We start from the raw sequence: 20,874 nt of genomic DNA on the forward strand, positions 1-20,874 counted from the left end.
GTCGGGTGCCCGGTCACTCAAGATGCGCGGCCTCCCGGGAGATAGAGGCTTCTTCTGGCGCGGGCAGTGCCTCAGAGGACGGGGTGGTGGCCGGAGGGACCCTGCGGGCGACCCGCTCCGCCCGCCCGGCGAGGAGGAAGAGGAGGAGGCGGCTGCAGCGGCGGCGGTGCGCGCTTCCTCAGGGTCGACGGCGCCCCCGGGACCCGCTAGGGGGCGCCACGCTCCCCACGCCGCGGGATGGGCCCTGGCTGCGGGGAGGGCAGCGGCCCCGTCGGCGCATGCGCAGTGCCGGGCGGTTCAGACCGGGGATCGGCGATGGCTCCGCAGTGACGGTTGGATCTAACGGTTGCCGTTGACATTGCGGCGAGGAGCGGATCGGGCGGGCTGATCCCCTTTCCGCTGAACGGCGCCCGCCCCGCCGCCGCGCAGCTGGGCAAAGCCCACCGGGCCCCCGCGGAGGTAGGCCGCGGCGGCGCCGTGGTGATGCGGCCGCGCTGAGGCCCAGGTGCATCCGCCTCCCTCCCTCCCTCCCCCGCCGCCGGATCGGGCGGCGCGGCCCGGCCCGGCTCCGCCGCCGCCCTGAGCTGGCTTCGCGGTTCCTCCCTGCGGTCGCCGCCATGCCGGGTCGCCGCTGAGGTAGCGTCCGCTGGGAGAGGAGCAGGGCCCGGGGGAGGGCGGCCCGGCATGGCCCGCAGCCTGGAGTAGCGCCGCCGCCACCGCCTCGCTGCGCTGTGTGGCTGCGGGCGGGCCGAGGCCGCTTGCTCGGGAGCGAGGCCCCCGCTGGAGGCGGAGGAGGAGCCAGCGCGGCCCCTCTGACAGGGCCGCCGCGGCCTCCGCGCTGTCGCCGCCGCCGTCGGGCGGCTTCAGGTGGCCCCGGATCAAGGTGACACCCGGCCTCCCCCCGCCCCGGGGCCACCTGCCCCTTCGGCGGGCACGGACTCGGCGCCGCGCCTTCTTCTCACCCCGGAGCCGGCGGCGTGCGAGCGGCTGCGATGAACCCGGTGAATGCCACTGCTCTCTACGTTTCAGCGAGCCGCCTGGTGCTCAACTACGACCCTGGGGATCCCCAGTCTTTTACAGAGATTAACAAGCTCCTGCCCTACTTCAGGCAGTCCCTCTCCTGCTGCGTTTGCGGTGAGGATCTTTTCTTTTGTTCCATGCACAATGAACCCCCGCACCCCTGGCCGGGCTCATCCCACACCCCCCACGTCCCCGAGAGCCGGTGTGGGATGAGCCCCCGTCAACGTGGGGAGGGGGGGCGCTGGGGGGTGGGTTTACAACTTGGAAAAGGTGGAGTTGAAATATTTTTTTCGCCTTAAACCCACCCCCACAACACAACAACCTGAAGCGTGGAAGGGGGTGTGTGTTTGTGTGGGTGGAACTCTGCGGGTAATGTTGGTCGAAAAGATAGGAGGGTGTTAGAGGGCTGATAGCCCGGCAAGCTGGAAAGAAACTGTTGGTTTTTTTAAGTACAGCGTGTTTTGCCCGAAAGGCAACACTTTATTTCACAAAGGGTATGGTAGTTATTCGTGGTTATTGGAATACGCCGGTACAGTGGAATTAACTGCTTTTTAAAAAAGTGATGAGCAAGCGTGATAAAAGATACTCAAAACAATATACAGACCGTAGAGGCGGGGAAGAAAAACTTCATTCCTCCCGCTCTCCCGCTTCCTCCCCCCCCCCCCCCCCCGCCCCTTGAAATGTAAAGAACAAAAAGTAATTCAGGTTTAAAACAAGGAATTTTAAGCACACAGAAACAATGTTTGGATTTTTGTTTTTGCACGTAGCAGGCAATCATCCTATAACAGTAATCATCACTAAAAGCAAATAGGCTGAAAGTCTGCTAGGATTTCCTCGCTCCCTTCCCCCCAAAATAAAGCATTCTGCGTTTTGTGGGCAAAGGCAGACATCCAGAATTTCAGTATTATGATCCGGGGAACATTGGGAAGGAATTGCATTCTGCCGTGTTTATGAAGCGGGGGCACGTGTCCATTCCTGGTAGGAAGCTCTGGAACAAGCTGTCAGCCTTTCTTGAACGTTCCCTTGAAGCCTTGGTCGGCGTTGGGAGAGGGAGCCCGAACTATGAGACCTCTCACTTGATTAATTTTCCTCATTCCCCTTTTTTTTCCTCTGGTAGTTTTAAGCCTTGTGTGTGTTTGTATTTTCATAAGAGAGTGGACTTAAGTCCACTATGTTTGCAGGTATTTACCTTTACTAATGCGTGTGGTCACACTAAAATTTAATTGAATTACTGGGGTTTATAAAGTTAAATATTTTGTTTATTTACAGGGTCAGGATTCCAACTGTTGAGGCTGCTAGACTAGTGCTGATGCTTCCTATCCCGTAGCTATTGGCTCCTCCTACTTAAAGTCTTAGAAAATAGAGATCTGTTTGTACTGGGAAAGAGGGAGCCTGTTCCCAGGATCACTGCATCGTCGTTTCCTGAAATAATTTGTCTAAGGTTTGGGGGTTTTCTTTTTCTTCCCCCTCGCATAACCCTGATGTCAATATTGATGCACCTCTGCTCTTTATCTCTTGCGTATTACCTTAGACCCTGTTAATTCCAGTCCCTAACTGATTTTTTCCCTCATAAATCCTTCTTGCTTTTGGTCAGACTGCTTTTGCCTAAAGGTATGCTAATATTTTTCTGAATTTTTTTTAAAAAATAAGATATTTACATAGGGACTACATGTTTCTAACTGCTGTGCTATCTGGCCTTTCCATTTTAAGACTGATCTTTGAAATGTGTTCTTTGTTCTCTTTCCCATGACTTCTTCCCTTCTTGGCCTTTTGCAATCTTATTTTTACACTGTGTGCTATTGAAATCGTCTATCTTTAATTTGTCCCTGCCCAAATTCCTGAGCTATTTTCCCCCCTCTTCAGCTTTTCTTGCTTGGCTTTTCTGTTGCTCTCAGTTTGGTAGAGCAGACCATGCTTTTTAGTTTGTTTTCTCTATTGACTTGGGCTTCTATGGCTATTCCTACTTAGCAACTACTTCTTGATGGTTCCAGTTTCTCTTTTCAACACTTATTTTCTCTGAATTTTAAGGTTACTGCTTTGGCTTATGGGTTTGTTTTTTTTTTTTCCTGCTGTGGCTAGCTTTCAGATAACTGTAGCCACTGTTTGTTTCAGATATTTTGTCTACGCGTGATTCCCCAGTGTTCTCTCTCTGTGTCTGGGGCTCCTGTTTGTGGTGTGGCAGCATACAGAGGCCTCAGTAAATGCTAGGCTCTTTGTGAAGCCATGCAGGAAAGTACAGTTTCTGTCCTTCAGAGTTAGTAGAGTCTTTCTTGAACCTGCAGGCAGTTAGTCATGGGAGAGTGGTCCTGCCCAATACAAAACTCTCCATGCTGGTGTGAACCAGCAGTTGTAAATCTTCACCTCAGACTGGTAAAGGCAAATTGACTTTCTTTTGCTTGCTTGGTTTTTGTGTTCCTTTTCTCCCACTTGTGTTGTGGGTGAATATTGGTGCCTCTCTCTCTCTGGCCCTCTGACCTGGCTATGATATTTTTTAAGTACTTTTTTTTCTCTTGTACATGTTAGTGCTAAGAGCTGTTATACCTTCTGCATATGTAAGGTCATAAAAAAGGTTTTGACAGTGGGTGTTTTTTTTGTGTGTTTGTTTTGTTCTAAATATCTAAAGGCGTTTCAGATGCTCGCTGCTTTCTACCCTATTTGTCTGTTTAGACCATGAGATCCAAATATCTGGGTATGGCTTTATGTACGTGGAATTTTGAGTGTCTGGTACTTGCCTTGCACAGATCTTAGTAGAATGTACCCTTGATGGTAAATGTTTAAAAAAATCATGCTCTATGGGAGAAATGCTGCATGAATTATCAGTAATGCATAAAACCCCTAAACTTGGTTGAAGTCCCAAGTGTTGGACTTCTAGGACTTCCCTTGGGAAATTACTCCCCAAATTAGTGCTCCTTATGCCATCAGCCTTTCCTCAGTATTTAATCTCTCTGAATGCATTCTGTAATGCTTTGTTGTGCCGTAGGTATTAATTCCGCAGTCAAGATACTCCCTTTAATTTTAGAGAATTGTTTTTAGAAGAAATTGGTGACAGCTATATAAATCAGCTAAGATTATTGTGCTTTCACTATTTTCTCAATCCACTAGACAGAAGCCAACTAATTTCCTTTTGATCTGATAAGTCTTTTAAACCAGCTCACATAGTACGGGTGGCAGAAGTTTTTAGAGATTATGAAATTCTAATTAAAGCTCTGATTTTAGATTCAAATTGGCACACATGAAGTTCCATCAGTAGAAAGTCATAACGTAAATAAAATATGCCATTGTAAATTAGTCAGCTAAATCTGTTTGAGGTGGATTTGAGGTCTCTGTCTTACTTAATGAGTTACAAAGGTTAAACTATGTTGATGGTACAGCGGTGTATGTTTCTAGGCTTTAAGTGTGATCATGTGATAGTTTCCTAGATGGTGGTATAGGTAGTGCGCTGTCCTCCTACAGGGTTGTGTAAGATGGTATTTCCTAGAGCTGGAAAACAAACAAACAAACAAAAACCAAACTTCCAAGCATGCATGAGACAGAAGGTATGTGCCTTATGTGTTTTGAGGATGTGAAATCTGAGCGTCGGTCTCTGGACTAAAGTGATTATTATTAAATTGCATGTTAAATACCACATTTAATTTAAAAATAGCTTAGTAGAATTTATGCAACAAACTTCTGTGTTTTAAAAGTACTGCTTATTGGGACAAGAATCTTAAAATGCCTTTCTCTGTTTCAAATATCATGTAGGTTACAGCAAGTCATTCAGAGGTTCAGTTGGCTTTTCAGCATTAACAGCCTATTTTGAAATGCAGTTAAAATGCTTGTAAGAGATTGCCAGTCAGATCAGCTTTTTATCTGTGGAAAACTTCATCCTGGAACCTCTGAAGGATACTTTAAAAGTGTTTGAAAGACAGTTATTGCTGATTTAGAATGGGAAGGTTCTTGAAGGGTCGCATGGCTTTAGGACAATGCTTTACATTTGGCTAGGAACCCAGCTATAGCTTGTGTTGTAGAAGTACAGGAGAAGAATATAGTTCTTGCCTTAAACATCCTGTAATCTAAGTAAGGGGATGTGAGACTATATGTGGCTTGGGGGAGACGAAGCAGTGGGAAGGAACAAAGAAACAATGTGACAGTACTGACTGGTACCTCACACAGCTTCTCTTGAGTGTTTTGAGGTAGCTCTTGATAATTTTAGTTAGAGGATTGAAGCCTAATTGGTAAAGGTGAATTACAGAAGCAACTCCCAAGCACAAGGAATGGCATGGATTAAAAAAAAATTGTAGACTTTTTGTTTTCCTATTTACAAGGTTAGTATAGGGATGTTATTTCCATTCTGCTCTTCTGTAAAAGTATTAGCCTGTTTTTTGGAAGTTTTATACTGTTAATATAAGTTGAGTCTTACGGAACTCATTCTGCTAGGTAGGTTTGAAACTTCTCCACCGTTAATGGTATATTGAGTTCTGTAAATTTTTCCATCTTTGTATCATCTTGTCTGTGTTGTTGGACCTGTAAAGGCTCCTCATCTTCTTTCTTTCCCCTCGCTGAGCTAACTCTCCATTGCTTCTGCAGTTCTGACTGCTTCCCCCAGACCCCTTATCTGTAGCTCTCAGTGGTGTCACTATGGATCCCAAGTAGAGCTTATTACTTTAGGCTATAGTTTGTCATTGGGTCATTGTCAAACCTGTACAGTTTCATTAAACTTTCAAATGAAAACTTCTACAAATAGCTAAGGGAAGAAGCACCACAAGCAAGTGGAATGTAAGCGAATGATGGCTCTAGAGTAAGCAGTCTTTCCCCCCACAGATGGTATTGAGACAATCTGAGGCATGCAGCAGATACGTGATGCCCTTCAGAGAAGGGACGATAGTTGGGCGACACCTAAATAGACTTAAACTTTCTAGAAAATTTGATTTCCAGTCACAGAGATGGAAGAAGGCAGAAGAAACAAATTCCCACTACTAATAAAACTTAAATATATGTGTGATACTGGATTTTCTCTTTGGGGTGAGCCATGGCTAAGTGAGTTACGCCTGGATATCAGAGCTTTAAAGTGAAAAAGTGTATTTAAGTTTTGTGATGGAAGAGTATAGCCTAGAACTCTCATTCATTGTCCATTCTCCTTAGATTAAGGAGAATGAAGACTGATTCATGATCTGTGCTGCCAGATCAGAGTTGCCTTTTATGTTTGAAAAGTGGTCTGGCTTTGTGTTTTGCTTTGGGTTTTTTAAGGTATTTTTTCATTGATGTTTCCTTATTTCCTCCTTTTTCAATGATAAAAAAATACTGTGCAGCTATCACATATTGGTAGTTTTAAAAGTATTTTATTTTCTCCTTAAAAATTATGTGAAAGGTTGCCAAAATATTTCTGAATTTCTGAAGAATGTGCAAAATAACAAGACTCTCTGAGACAGCTATTGGGCAGCATGGACTACAGGACAAAGTACCTATCAAATCTTTCTGCTGCAGGTATTTTTATTCATGTTTTGGAGATAGCCAGCATGGGCAGTTGCTTATAAAATGTCTGCTCGCACATCTCTGAATACACCAATTTTTGGCCAAGAACATGCTGGATGATTTCTCTTCCTCTTAAAATCTCCTTACTCAAATTCACTGTTTCCCTTTCCTGTTTTTAAATCCTGTGTGTGACTCCTTGGAGAACTGCTTTTTCAAGGTTGTCTGTGTTGTACTGCATACATTTTGATGACATAAAGTTCTACCAGTTGAATTTAAATTGGTTTCTAAACTAAAAATACTCCTCTGTCTTAGAACAAAATTGAGGAGTAGGAAGAGAAGTAACTGTGGTTTCCACCTTAACAGCTGGCTGATAGCAGGCTTCGAAAGAAGGTTGCAGTATTGTCTGATGTGATTTGAGTGCGTGTTTCTCATCGAGGCAATGGGAGATGATGGACAGGTTTTGATGGTCGCCTGAGGATATTTATTAAACTGATTGCATTTTGGAGTGTTTAAAGAAAAGTTAATGTGTTGCCAAGAGGCATCTTTATTGGGACGACTGATTGTCCAGATCTATGGGCATAGTGCGTTCAAACACAGATTTCTTTGGTTTTGTTTTCTTACTATGTTATGATTTACAGATTAGTTTGACTAAATATGGAGGAGTAAGCAGTTGCTGGATATTGTGTTGGAGTTCTTTGAGGCCAGAAAAAAAGCTTCTGCATCTAGTATATGACTTGAGAAATAATTCACAGCACAACCTTTCTTGAGCACTGTGCTTTCCAGAGAGAAAAGATTTTCCTGCTCTTACGGAGGAATTAACTTTGAAGTCCTTTAATGATGTAATTTGTTACTCTCTGTCTCCTGAGCCTTGCAGTCACAGCACAGGGCTTGCTCCTCCTCCTGTGGGCCTGAAGAACACAGTTTACTTTAAGATTGTGCAGTTAATCTTGATGGCCTGAGCATTTTTGTTTGGTGGGAAAAAAATAGTTTTCATTACTTTCTTGTTTGTTATCAGTATAATTAACTTGATTGATAACTTTCTTTGAAAGTTTAAACTCTCAAGTGTTTATGCTGCATAGGAACATGTTAAATTAATCTTATACACATAGGAGAAATGTTAACTTTGCCATTTAAAGCCTCTTAAAATACAGCAACCTTGACTTTTGGAAGACATCATTACATGAAAATTCTACACTGGATGGTGAAAAAAATCAATTTATTTATCTTTTTAAAACCTATTCATTACAAGGTTTGAACTTTGCCACATAGTTTGTTAAGAATACATTTAGAATTTTTCCAGTCAGTGATTTTTGTAAACACTGATTTTCAAACAGAAATGTAACTTTGACATAGGACTTGGTAAAATATCTTCTGTTGTTTATTATGTGGGGGGTGGAGTCAGAGAACAAAGCGGTCCCTTCTACAGTTTCAACACAATTTGTTGTCATATTTCTGTTTTTTTTTCTCGAACCTTACCTAAAGAAGTTGACTGTATTTCTCCAAATATGCAGAAAAATAGTCTAACTGTATTCTTGTCATGATTAATTTGTGTTCCCATGGTATTCAGGCAAAATTAGTGCAATTTTTATTTTTCCAAAGTTAGACAATCATTAATTCTTCAGTCATGACCATCCCTATATGAGGGTAATAATTTCTGTAGCTATTTTTGCATAGTTGTTTGTTGACAGAGGATGCTCAGAGATACGCAACAGTCAGCAGTATGTTTTATCTGATAAAATTTTGAAATAAGTCTTTTTAAATGTTTTTTTTTTCAGTGTGTGTTCCCCCATGTTTCCATTTCACCTGACGGGAATTCTGTCAATGCTTGTGAATGTCTTTGGACAAATTCTTGTGGCACTGCTGTTGTAGTTGTGGTGATGTAAGAGCAAGGTGACATTTTTCAGGAAGAAATACTATTGTTCAGTTCCCAGGTAAACTCTTAACTGCTTCAAATCTGAAAAGGGGTTGTGTGCTGAAAGTCTTGGGCAATTTTTTCTATTTCTAGTTTTTGACTGAATAAAACTATATTTCTGTCTACGAAACCTTGTCTCACAAAAAACATTTAAGGATAAGTACATTTCTAGTGTTCTCATTGTGAACTCTTTCTTACAGTCTGTGTTTTGTAGACATAGGTTCAAAGGTTTTTGCTAGTAATGTTGCAGATGTGTCTTGTGTCTTCATCCTTCTCAAGCAAGAGTGTGGTCGCTCCAAATGTTGGGGTTGTGTGTGTGTGTGTGGTTTTTTTTTTCCCCCGTGTTTTTTTTTTGTCTGAAGGCCGGGAAGTGGGTCATCTCTGCCAGGTGATCCAGTAGGTTTCTGTATCAACCTAAACCATTCTATGAATCTGTATGATGAGAAAAGTTGCCAAACATTTTTCTACCAGGGCGGGTTTGTCAGGGCAAGAGTAGGACAAACCTCTGTCTGGTGATCGGCCTCTTGACTTCGGTGCAGTGTTTGTGAAATCTGTCAACCAGACCATGGTTCAAGCCCACCATCTTAAGTGCACAGTTTGGAACAGGTTTGTGTTAGGGCTTGGTATCTGTGTAAGGAGACTCTCCACTGTTGTCTTGGCAGCTGTCCCTTGCAGTAACCTCTCTTAAAGTTTCTCTCTGGTTTGAGTGTATTTAGTTATCTCCTTTTCTAGTAAGCATCCAGATCTTTCACCCATATAAAACAGACCTTACACATTTGTGGTATTTTTCTGCAGATGGTTAACAGACCTTGTCTCTACTTACGATATGCCTGCCTGTTCATCGTCAAATGGTTTTGCAAATAGTGTTTTTAGGTTTTTTTTATCAAACTGCAAATGCTACTGCATTTATAATCATATTTGCATGTTTTGCTTTGAAACCTTATTAAGCTACTTATTTAATCAGATCTGGCTGATAATTTCTTAGATGAAAAGATGCTGCATGGGGTTGAAGGGAGCAGCGCAGGGAAGGTGGTGGTGGGAACGAGTCTTTTCCTTTCAGAGGCTGCTTCAGCCAAAGTACTTGAGCGGCAGGTAGATGGATGAATTTCAGGAAGCCTAGCAAGTGGCATCACCAGTCAGTGAGAACTAGCTCCCATCCTTCAGGAGGTGGTTAACTACGAAGCTTGAATATAGCAATTTGTTAGACCTTACTGCCTGTTGCTAATTATTTTAGTAGAAACAATCGGATCATGTTTAATCCAGAAATGAAAATGCTGAAAGTGTAGCAGTCAAACTGTTAAATCTCTAGCTTATATGGCAAGCACCTTGAAGTAATAACCATATTAATTTTAAATCTAGGATAGAAGTATATGTATGCTTCATCAGATTGATTATAGTGCCCTGTTTTTTAAAACTTGCTAGATGCACAGAGCTGTAGAATTTCTGTCTGACTAATCCAAAGTTCACAGAAGCTTTTTGTAATCTTGGTTGAAAAACAAAGTCATGGTGACTATAATGTTTGATGTTAACAGATTAACTGGTGTGGGTGAGCTTTCTTCTTACCGTCTTCTTCCCTTCTTCATGGATGCCAGTCATACTTATGTGTTCCGTGGCAGACATGCCATGTCAGTCAGGTAGAGAGTGAAAGGAGTAGAGGGCTGGGCTGTTGAGCTTTCCCCTCACTTGCTGTGCATTATAAACAATGGTGATTTCTGGTGATATGAATGCAACCAAGAAGGCAGACCAATGTTGGAGATTAACCCCTGCAATACATTTATTTCTACCTGTGTCAAAATCGTCATAATATTTTTTTTCTAGAGTACTTCATCAGATTAAGATTTAATGGTTACATCATTCTTAAGTCTTTGAGTTGTTAAAAAAGGCAATATATTATGTTTCAGTAGACTTTTCCAACGGCACTGCATTAGTTATTTCTGTGTGTTCCCTTTTGTAGGGCATTATATTTCTGCCTTTGCTGAGGATAGATGAGAATGGAAGGAGGTGACCTGTTCCAATTCAAGTCTTTCTTCCCAGTGAATTTCATCCATTTGGAAGGCATTTGCTGGATATTGCTAATAGTTGCTTTGATTCCCAATTCTTCTCCTTGCTTTGGTCTCTGAGATACAATTTGCAGATGCTTCCCCTCTTCCTGCAGCTGTGAAGTAATGCTCATTAAGGAACACAATAGGAAGTATTCCTTGTGGTTTAAATGACCTCCCTCCTGGTAGCAGCCTTTCCAGGACAGCTGTGGTGTTCTGTAAATAATATATTAACGGTATTTCCTCTGTATAAGCTGCTTATTAATTGTAAGTGCCCGTATTAATGTAGACGTTTAGGAAACCTTTCTGAAAGCAGGATAGTTAAGAGCTGATGTTGTTCAGGGAAAGCCTCTTATTGGAGGCTTTCTAAGAATGTGATTTTTGCTTTTGGTGTATTAATATACCCCTTGCAAAAGACGGTGAGAAAAGATGAGGCAAAATTTAGTAATAGCAAGCTATTTAGGGTGGTAAAAATGAAGGTGTGCCAGATGAATGACTGCACAATAAAATGACAAATTTAGCTTAGATAAATATTGAATTATAAACATGGAAAGAATATTACGTTCTCAGGGCCCACCATCTTAATATCTTGCAGATCTATATACATTTGTAAACTTACAGAAAGGGGTAGCACTGATGGCTACCAGCCAAAAGTGAGATCTTGGCCTTGCAATATAAAACTCTATGAGAATATCAGCTCAGTACTGAGTATCAATCAAAAAAGCAAAGCAAATGCTAAAAAAGAGGAGAATGTTATTACAGCACTGTATAAAGCTGTGGTTCACCTGTCTCCTACATTGTTGCAGTTGTGGTCCCCCAGCTCCAAAAAGAACTGTGGAGGAGTTAGGGGAAGGGCAGTCCAATATAAGGAACAACTTATGTGCAGTCTGGAAAAGAGACTACTTGGAGGGTTATGTGGTAGATGTCTGTAAAACCATGAGTGGTGTGGAAGAGAGGATAGGGGTTGACTGTTGCCTCGTGCAACACAAGAACCAGATAATGTCAAGTGAAACTAGTAAGGGTAACATTCAAAACAAAAAGGTCATTCTCAGCACAACTACTGGTTGACCAGGGAACTTCTTGTTAAGGCCTGTTGTGACCGATTACATTTAAATAGTTAAAGAGGAGATGAGGCAAGCCTAAGGAGAGAATCTGAGGTTACTGAGTACGTGGAAACCCCATCTCCCATGAAAAGCATCTTGGCTCATAATGGTCAAAAGCTGGGCAAGTATCAAGAGGTTGCTTGCCTTGTTCTTACTCTGTGACCTTATAAGCATCTGCTTTTGGCTGCTGGTGAGACGGCCTACTGGGCTAGATGGATCTTTGGTCTAACTCAGTATGGTTATTCTTCAGAGTTTGAGGATGGACTAGGTAACATCTTGGAATCCTTCCCGGCTTTATTTTCTTAATAGTTAATAATATTAATAATAGTTAATAATCTTAATCTGGGAAGATCTGGTCATTTGCAGCATCAGATGAGTGTTATGCCTTGGGAGCATGTATGATATGGCAGTTTGGAACGTCCCAGAGCTTAGTACCTCCAGATTCTGCGTAGCAGTTCGGGTGTTGTCTTCCTGGGACAGTGTTGCTGACTTAATACCATTCCCTGCGTATTAGAAGTAATGAAACTTAATCTTCTGTGAATTTGCATCTCATGGTTGACTTTTTTTAGCTTAGTGATAGTAAAGCTGAAGAGAGTGTTAGATGCCAGAGAATCCATATGAGAGAGAAACTTTGAAGAATGAATGTTGAATGAGATACGAGCTCAAGCTGAAAATATTCCCTCAGCTCAGGGATTCCTAATATCTCTCCCGTGTAGGTTGTATGGCATTTACTGAGAGTAGAACTTGCTCTGTTCTTTCCTTTATTGAGAGCGTGTAAAGTGTTTTGTCTTGTCTGTCTGTCTGCATGGTTGGTTGTGGGGTTTTTTTTTTCTCTAAAAGCTACTGGAAGCTTAAGTTTTTCAGTATCCTCTTTTAGCATTTGCACCCATTAAACAGCTTCAGCCAGATTTATTTTGGGAAAAATAAAGTGCATGGTTGGTAATGACTTTTTTCTTTTTAATCTAATTAGAAGTTAAATTGGTGTATTGTTTATTTGGTTCTATCTATGAAGTGTTTTAGTCCTTCATAATCTGTAAAGCATTGATCATGATAACTCATACTTAGTCATCATAAGTAGGAAAAAGAGGCTAAAGATGGACCAAGGAGCATACCCAACCACTTTCTTTCATTGGGTATTAACGTTGGTGGGCTTTTGGTCCTGGAAGCACTGTGGATGAGTGTAGTTTTACCATGGCTTCTGACATCTCAAAGCATTAAATGAATGTATGTTAGGTATGTTTGCCTCCTGCATTGTCCTGGCAGGGCTTTCTGCCTGTCCTGTTGGAAAGACTCAAGATCCAGAAGGGATGGACAGTTGTTGGTGAACCCTTTGTGTTAAAGGACGTGACTTCTGAGACTAGCTGATGTGATTTAAAGCTGCTTTTTTTTTTCTTTTGTCCCCACGGGAGCTAGGGACTTTTCTCACAGAGTCAAATCCAGTCTTAGGACCATGATGGACATCTCTGCCTGCATGCTGTTTATATAGTGTAATTTAAAGGGAACTTTTAAAAAAAAAATTGCACTGCAGGTTGGGTTGTGTGACTTCATGTTCCATCTGTTGGCTTTAAATCTTTACTGCTTACCTTGAAGAGTGTTCTGCTATTGTCTTCTCGTGGTGGGGTCTTGTGGAGTCACCCTTCCTCAGTTAGCCTTTCCTCATTAGATTAGCAAAGAAATGTTAAATACCTAGTCTTTGATTGTGAAATGTATTTCCTGTCAAGTATTGCTGTTGTGATTTGAATCCTTCTCTGTTCTACAGCTTCTTCTATTCAGTGTTGGACCTGAACAGCTTTTGATTAGCTGTGTTTCAAGTATTGTGTGCTTCCCTACAGCCCCTGTTCCAGTCATGCTGTAATGACAGTTCTCATTATTTGATATTGTGTAGAGATATGCCACCTGTCAACTTTCTAAACAATTATATTTCCTCTCAGTTTATTTAAAAAAAAAAAATTATGTAATGATGACTTCAGCACTCATTCTTGTTATTTGTTGCTCAAAAACCAGTTTACATCAAGCCACTTTTACTGAAAGACAGCTCAGACAGAGGGCTGGAGCAGCCCCTTCCCGAAGAAGTATGAAGGGATTCAGATTTCAAAGGTAAAATGGGATAGTCTGCTCACTCATGGAATTCAAGACTGTTGTAGAATTACTGTGCTAATGCAAATTTCCTATTGAAACACGCACAAAAAGTTCAATTTCCAAAAGTTGTTTGAATAATGAAAAATACAGAGGGTTAGGTTAGGAAAGGGGGTGGAATGTTTTGGTAACAGCTACAGCGAGGGACAAGTTTCATATTTTAAGTGCAACTACAGCCAAGGGTTAGTACAGTGTGTCTTGTTCTTCTGCCTGAGGGCTTGGATTCTCAGCTAAGGTAATAAAAGGTAGAAAGGTTGGGGGTTTCTTCCTTGGATGGCAACACAGTCCACTCAACTAGGCCCAGTTAATTACATCCATTCAAAGTGCTATCATGAAAATTGGTTACAGAAGGTCCATGTGATAAAAATTTCCTTGGCAAGTGAGTGATGAGAGAAAATATCTTTATATTTTCTAGGATTTTTTAAATCTGTCTTTTTAAATATATGCACTTTGTTTTCTCATCTCAAATTGCTCCATGTTATTATTTTCTTTGTAACAGCATGTTTTCACTTTGGGAAATCTGGGTGAGAATTCACTGGTGGTTGTAACTCGTCCAACAAAGGCTCCTTTTGGGGAGGAAGGTCTGATCAAAGCTGAAAATCTGCTACTTGGAAAGGACGGGAAGACAGTTGCTGTAGATGGCTATAGATACTCTGAAATTTAATTCAGGTGTTAGAATATCTGTGTGGCCTAGAACTAGCTAGAAATAGCAAAGAAATACTGTCGTTTCCTGGATCTAGTTACTAGCTGGATTATTGCTACGCAGAATTTCCGTTACCTCAGTTCTTTCATATTTTATCTTTATGTGTTACTTGGTTTGTTCTTAAATAAAAACAAAAATATTCTTCCAGGTTTTTACCATTTCAGAGATCTGGAGACATCACCTTCCACATTGTCAGTACTGGGTGTCTGAAACTTTCTGTGCTGCCAGGTGTGTCGATTCCTTCAGCAACTGATTTTTCTTAGTTTTCTATTCTTAACAGTAAGATCTCATACAAAATCCTTTATTCTGATTTCTTCACTCCTGCCCAGGACATGAGCAGTTATTGACACTTTAAAGTATTTTAGCATCATGGCTATGACAGTACCACTGTTTTACTTCACTGATATGTGTCTGAACTGGAAAACCGTGAGCCACTGCTTGCCGGGGTATGTTGATAGTCACCTTGTTGCACCTTCTGGTTTGGCACAAGAGTAATTTCTTAGAGAGCAATAGAGTCTCTCCCCCCCCCCTTTTTATTCAGATATAAGCCTAGGTGTTTTAGTCAAAGCTTATAAGAATTCATGGGATCCATTTAACTGTATTTGTTGCTTGCAGAGTGACTGTCATAAAACTAGGCTCTATTTTTAGTTCCAGATAAATGAAAAGTAAAACAAAGTCTGCTGTGTCTTCTTTCCTTTTGGGGTTGACATTTCATAATTTTTACATTCCTTTTAGGGTTTTTGTCTGCTCTGTTGCCATTTGTCGTCACTAATTTCATTTAAAACTCTGCACTAGCTCTTTGTGGGAGTTTATTGTTGCATTTTTGGTAAATTCATAGAGATCTTCTGTGTTTTGTAAGTTTCAGAGGAAGAAACTGCTGAAGGGGACAAGGGGACTGGTAGTGGTTTAGTTACGAGTGTTTCTGAAGGCTGCAGCAGCACAACAAATTGTGGTGTGATGGTTTTCTTATTTTTTATTATTTTTATAAATTTTGTGTGGAAACCAGATATGGTGGCTGTGAAAATTTGTATAGACTATTGTTTGTATGGCATGTTGTCATGTGACTTCCTGAACTTTCTCAGGCAATATTTTTGATGGTAGAAAAAATTCATCCCATGTTATCTTGGAAACCTGCCTTGAGTCCATTGTAATCTTTCTCTTTCTTTTTTCCTTAGGAAATTTGCTACAAGACCCTATTGCTCCTACCAACTCCACATGCCAGCATTATGTCTGCAAAAGCTGTAAAGGCAAGAAGATGATGATGAAACCGTCATGTAGCTGGTGCAAGGACTACGAACAGTTTGAGGAGAATAAGCAGCTAAGCATCTTAGTGAACTGCTATAAGAAACTTTGCGAATACATAACGCAAACTCCACTGGCACGAGATATTATCCAAGCAGTTGACTGTTCTGCTGATCTCTTGGCTCTGCTCAAAGATGGATCACCCCTCCACGAAGAGACAGAAAAATCTTCCGATACAGCCTTGGCTTTGACACATTCCCCAGTACCTTCAACCTCAGAACTCACAACCGATCCTCCAGCTAGTTTTACGTCAATACCTGAAAGCACACACAACATCGATATTAGAGGTTCTGTTATCAACGGGTTGCCCAATTGTAATGGGCTTTCGGTAGATAAACTTGGAGTGAATATTCCTTCTCCTGAACACGCAAATACAATTGATGTCTGTAGTACTGGAGAGTATATAAAAACTGAAGATATCTCTAGCAGCCTGCAGCCTGTGTGCGATACAGTTTCTGCTAGTGACTTGTGTACGACAGGCATTGACATCTGCAGTTTCAGTGAGGATATAAAACCAGGTGGGTCGCTGCTCCTTAGCGTTGAGGAAGTTCTCCGGAGCTTAGAGACCGTTTCAAATACTGAAGTCTGTGATTCTAATTTGCAGCCCAGCTTGGAAGCAAACATGACTAATGGTCCTTTCCTGCAGCTTTCTCCCCCGCCTCTTAGCCATAACATTTTCATGCCCACAGATGCTTCTCCTCATGGAATATCCTGTACAGCGGCGACGCCCAAGGTGGTCAAGTTAAACAGAAAGCGGTCTCGATCAGAAAGCGACAGTGAAAAGGTTCAACCTCTACCCATTTCCAGCATCATCTGTGGCCCAACATTGGGAGCATCAGCTCCTGTAACAGTGAAACAGGAAAACAAAATGTCTTTGCAGCCTATTGCAACTGTACCTAATGGAGGCACTGCTCCCAAAATAAGTAAAACTGTGCTCATGTCCAACAAAAGCATGAAAAAGAACTTAGAACATGCCCCTAAGAAATCTCACCCAAAAGCCAAACCAGGGGTGCTGAAAACAAAAGACAAAGCAAAGGAGAAAGTCCCTAGCAGTAACGTTATGCCAGGAAGCCCAACAAAAACTGTGTATAAAAAGCCACAAGAAAAGAAAGGGTGTAAATGTGGTCGTGCCACCCAAAATCCAAGTGTTCTTACATGCCGTGGCCAACGCTGCCCTTGCTATTCTAACCGCAAAGCCTGCCTTGACTGCATATGCCGTGGCTGCCAAAACTCATACATGGCTAACGGGGAGAAGAAGCTGGAGGCATTTGCAGTGCCAGAAAAGGCCTTGGAGCAGACTAGGCTTACTTTGGGCATTAATGTGACAAGCATTGCAGTGCGCAATGCCAGCACAAGCACCAGTGTAATCAATGTGACAGGGTCACCAGTAACTACGTTTTTAGCTGCCAGTACACACGATGATAAAAGTTTGGATGAAGCTATAGACATGAGATATGACTGTTGAATCTATCTTTCTTTTCCCTGCCATCAGTAGGGGAACTGCTACAGTTTTAAGGCAGCTATGGTTCTGTTTAACTTGCTGGAGCTCCTGCGTTTAGATCACTTGTATCAAGTGTTTTTCATTGCTATGTTATGTGTATTAGTGTCTGGGAAATAGTTGCAGATAATGGAGGAGTTACCCTTAAATCTGTTTTTAGTTCTTACAGCACCTCATAGTTTGAGATCAATTGCTGATGTAAATGATTTTATCACAAGGTCTGTGGCAAGGAATATATTTAACCTCATTGTACTTGGTCATGCTTTGTGCTCAGTCAAAGCTTCTGCTTAAATGTGGCAAGGTGGTATCTAGTTAGTCCATCTAAACTGTGCTAGGTTATGATGTAGAACAGTCATTATCGATTAGTTACGGCCACCACTACTGGACAAATGACCTAATATTCCTGTAGGAAAACACAGCATTGAGCTGGAGAATACAGACTGAAAAGGGTAGATAATTTCTGACGGTGAGAACTGGTTATCTACTCAATGGAATAGTTTAAAAATAAAAAAAAAAAATTAGTAATATATTGAGAAAGCTAATAGCCCAAAAAGCAGCTCAGTCTCCAGACAAGGGTCAGGAAGACCAGTTGGTTAGATACGAACCTCGAACTGCTGACTTGGGTGTGCTGCCCTGTTAAGGCCACCATTCTTTTTTTTTTGTTTGTTTTCTTGACAATTCCACAGGTCACATTTCTGATCAGTTTTGCCCACTGTGCCAACTCAGCTTGTTTGATGTGTTACAGTTTCAGCTGGGGCAAGAAAATTATTTGTACACAAAGAAGGCTCAAGTTTTATTAGCACTATTCTTTTCTTTCTTTCCTCTGTGCCTGCCCCTGCCCCCCCTTTTTTTTTTTTTTTTGAGTTCCTGCTGATTTTACTGCTGTTACTTCTAGAAAAGAGAGGGGATTTTGTGGGTTACAGAGAAACTCCTTGGCTGATTACCCTTCCTTCCCCCTGCCTCTGCTGCCGATCAGTGCCTGGGATACACAGGGACTTCTGCAGCGGTTATCAGCTGGGGGAGAGGATCGATTGCCATCTAAGGTCAAATATTTCAGATGTCTGTTAGACAGAATAAGCTATATAACTTCACCCAGAATCTATCTCATTTTTTCACTGATATGTTGAAAGTAGCTTTTGAGAGTTAGTGCTTTTCCACCTGGGCTGAAAGGCTCTAAAATGGAGAAATAACACAAAGTTGTCAAAAAGCTTATCCCAGAAAGTGTTAAAATGAAAGTAGGAATTCAGCTTTATGCAAAAACAGCTTATTTCAGTGTAAACCCTAAATAAGAGTGCAAGCAGAAGAATTTAGTCTTGCATTTAGGGTTTCACTGGCAGCCTAAAAAAGATGATGTGAAAGCGTAAATTTCTCCTCTTTGAATGATACAGCACAAATTAAACATGGGCTGACTAGAACACAAACCAGTGCCTTCTCATTTTGAAGGCAGTTCCTGTTTCAACAGCATGTTAAAATAGTATGTGAATTTTTTGAGTTACATTACTGCTTCCGTCTTTCCTTTCACTCATCCCATGAGCCCCGCAGCGCTTTCTGACCTAACACTAGGTGTATTTTGATTTGGCACAAAGCACGTACAATGATGGTTCCTCACCTAAGAAATAAGCAAAAACCTTTGGACACAAATGACACCTCCTTTTGTTTTGTAGTGTACCATGGTGTCATTTTCTGTGAATGTGGTCAGATCTTTTTGTTGGTTTTGGTTTGTTTCTCCCCCCGTCTTTTTTGTGGGGTGGGTAGGGTGGGGGGTTAAAGCCATAGGAAAGAAAAATGTGATGTATGTGTCCAGTCTGTACTTTTTTGTTTTTGTTTTGCAAGAAGAGTTGAAAAATATTTTTGATAATGAGTAAATGGTGGAAAATGCTTCTTAGTATTCTTGTCTTTATTTGCCAACCCAAGTACCTGAGATCTGTGTTTTTTAGCCCTCATGAGATTTAACAATGTCCTATTAAAATGTATTTAGTTAAACTTGTATGTGATTTTTGTGTTGACCCGGAAGGGCCCTCCGTTTTCTAATTTGGTGGTTTGATCGTGACCTACTAATGTACATCTGTTTATTAGTCCACTACGTGTAAGAAAAGTAGCCAAACCAGAGTCTGATTTAAGGGGAGTAAACTGCACAGCATGGGTTGTTTCTGAATGCTTTTGCAGAGCTGTTAAGTTTTGATGAGATTGTTGATGGTACATTTATTAGGACTTTCATTAAATTAAATACATAGTACCTTTGCTCCAGAAATGTGGGAGTATTGGAATCTTTACTATCTCACTGCTGCATCAAATACAGTACCAGAAGTTGGAGAATTTAGGTCAAGTGTGTTTTGGAACCATCGACAGGAGAGTCCTGCTCGTTAATGTAAAATTGCAAATGGTAGATTCAGGTTGTTTCTAAAAACATTTCCTTTTATGCTGCCACGTTCTTGAAATGTATATTAAAATTCAAATTGATTTAATAAATATTAGTTTTCTAATTCTATTTTGCAACTGCTGAGGGCACCAGTGTGGCATATGTTGAACTTACTGTCTAAATACTACTTAGTCTGTTGATGACTAATTCTGTAATTGTTTAAATTAGTTTGGCTTGGTTTGGTTTTCCTAACCTCCTGGCTAGTTGTTCTTGAATAAGCTGAGCAATGGAAAGGATCATAATGTTGCTGAAAATAACTGCAGTGGTTCTAGTTTGAAAAGCATCAGTTTCCATTTTATAGCAATAGGAGCAGCATATCTTCTGGGACCTTCCAGCGTTGGCTGTGGTCACAGAGAGCTGAGTGAAAACTCAGCCCGAGGCAGCCACAGCAAGGACTTGCTCGGTGTGTGTGGGGAAGCACTGGGGAATCCCTGACAGACAGCAGTCGCAAGGATCATTTTAGCTCCAGCATAGGCTGGGCTGGGCTGGTGGGAGTTCCCCAGCTGCTGTCAACCAGGTGTTCTTCCTGCGATGCTGTGGATTTGGGGAGCTGTACTCAGCATTAGCACAGAGGATATGCTTGGGGATTTCTTTTCATATAGGAAGTGTGTGATACTTCACCTTTCTTCAAGAGAATTGGGAAGACAGTTATTAACTTCCAAACTTTATTAAAATACTGTAATTTGTAGAGCTGCATCAGAAGGAAAAAGCAGCAGTTCATCCGATGTTTTGCTGTGGGAGTCTTCCTGCCTGAAAACATGTTGCAAAGATGGAAAGAACAGAGCTCCTTCTGGAAGGCGTGGACTTCTGGTAATGTGTAGTGGTGTAGAACTAGCCTGTTGCTTTTGACAATCCAGATCAGACCATGCGTAGACTTTGATTTTGAGTGGAAGGGCTCTTTCCGTGTATCATACTTTAGTGAAACCACTGGTTGGGATTAAATCCTGGAGGGAGGAGGGACAGGGAAAGAGAACTGGAGGTGAACACTTGGATTGTGTTGACCTTGTGGCTCTTCTAGCAGGTCACTCATGCAGGTGATGTTCTTGCTCTCATGCTCGTCCAACCCGATGGTACAGTGCCTGTGAACAACAGGGTTGCCACAGACGCTTCTTTTTGCATGGAACTCCCTGCAGGTGTTCTTGTATGTGCTTACGAGTTTTGAACATTATCACAAACGGAGAAGCAGGTAACAGATGACTTCTTGTTCAGCTGCTTCCATTTGTATCATCATTACATCTTGGAGGCCACCCCCCTACAAGCACCATAAACTTTTGTATTATCAGAAAAAAAT

The 20,874-nt window shown here is 41.6% G+C and overlaps 1 protein-coding gene across 3 annotated transcripts; it reads left to right on the forward strand.

Annotated features, from left to right (window-relative positions):
• Nucleotides 1-284: 284 nt before the first annotated feature.
• On the forward strand, nt 285-19,042 carry MSL2 (MSL complex subunit 2). Of its 3 annotated transcripts, none has more exons than XM_075099508.1 (2): nt 285-1,134; nt 15,540-19,042. In XM_075099508.1, exons 1-2 carry the CDS (start codon nt 993-995, stop codon nt 17,129-17,131), a joined length of 1,734 nt encoding a protein of 577 aa, XP_074955609.1. In that variant the 5' UTR covers nt 285-992; the 3' UTR covers nt 17,132-19,042. The 3 variants fall into 3 exon arrangements, with proteins under 3 accessions (XP_074955609.1, XP_074955610.1, XP_074955611.1); XM_075099509.1 differs by having other exon boundaries at nt 344-459; XM_075099510.1 differs by lacking the exon at nt 285-1,134 and adding an exon at nt 8,247-8,402.
• The last annotated feature ends 1,832 nt before the right edge of the window (nt 19,043-20,874 follow it).

The sequence above is a fragment of the Phalacrocorax aristotelis genome, chromosome 7 (genome assembly GCF_949628215.1).
Source record: "Phalacrocorax aristotelis chromosome 7, bGulAri2.1, whole genome shotgun sequence".
NCBI classification, from domain to species: Eukaryota; Metazoa; Chordata; class Aves; order Suliformes; family Phalacrocoracidae; genus Phalacrocorax; species Phalacrocorax aristotelis.

Bases quoted from the DNA above. Each gene is read 5' to 3' on its own strand.
- MSL2 (XM_075099508.1), top strand. From the start codon at position 993: ATGAACCCGGTGAATGCCACTGCTCTCTACGTTTCAGCGAGCCGCCTG. The intron at 1,135-15,539 runs GTGAGGATCTTT...TTTTTTCCTTAG, and splicing joins CCTCTCCTGCTGCGTTTGCG to GAAATTTGCTACAAGACCCT.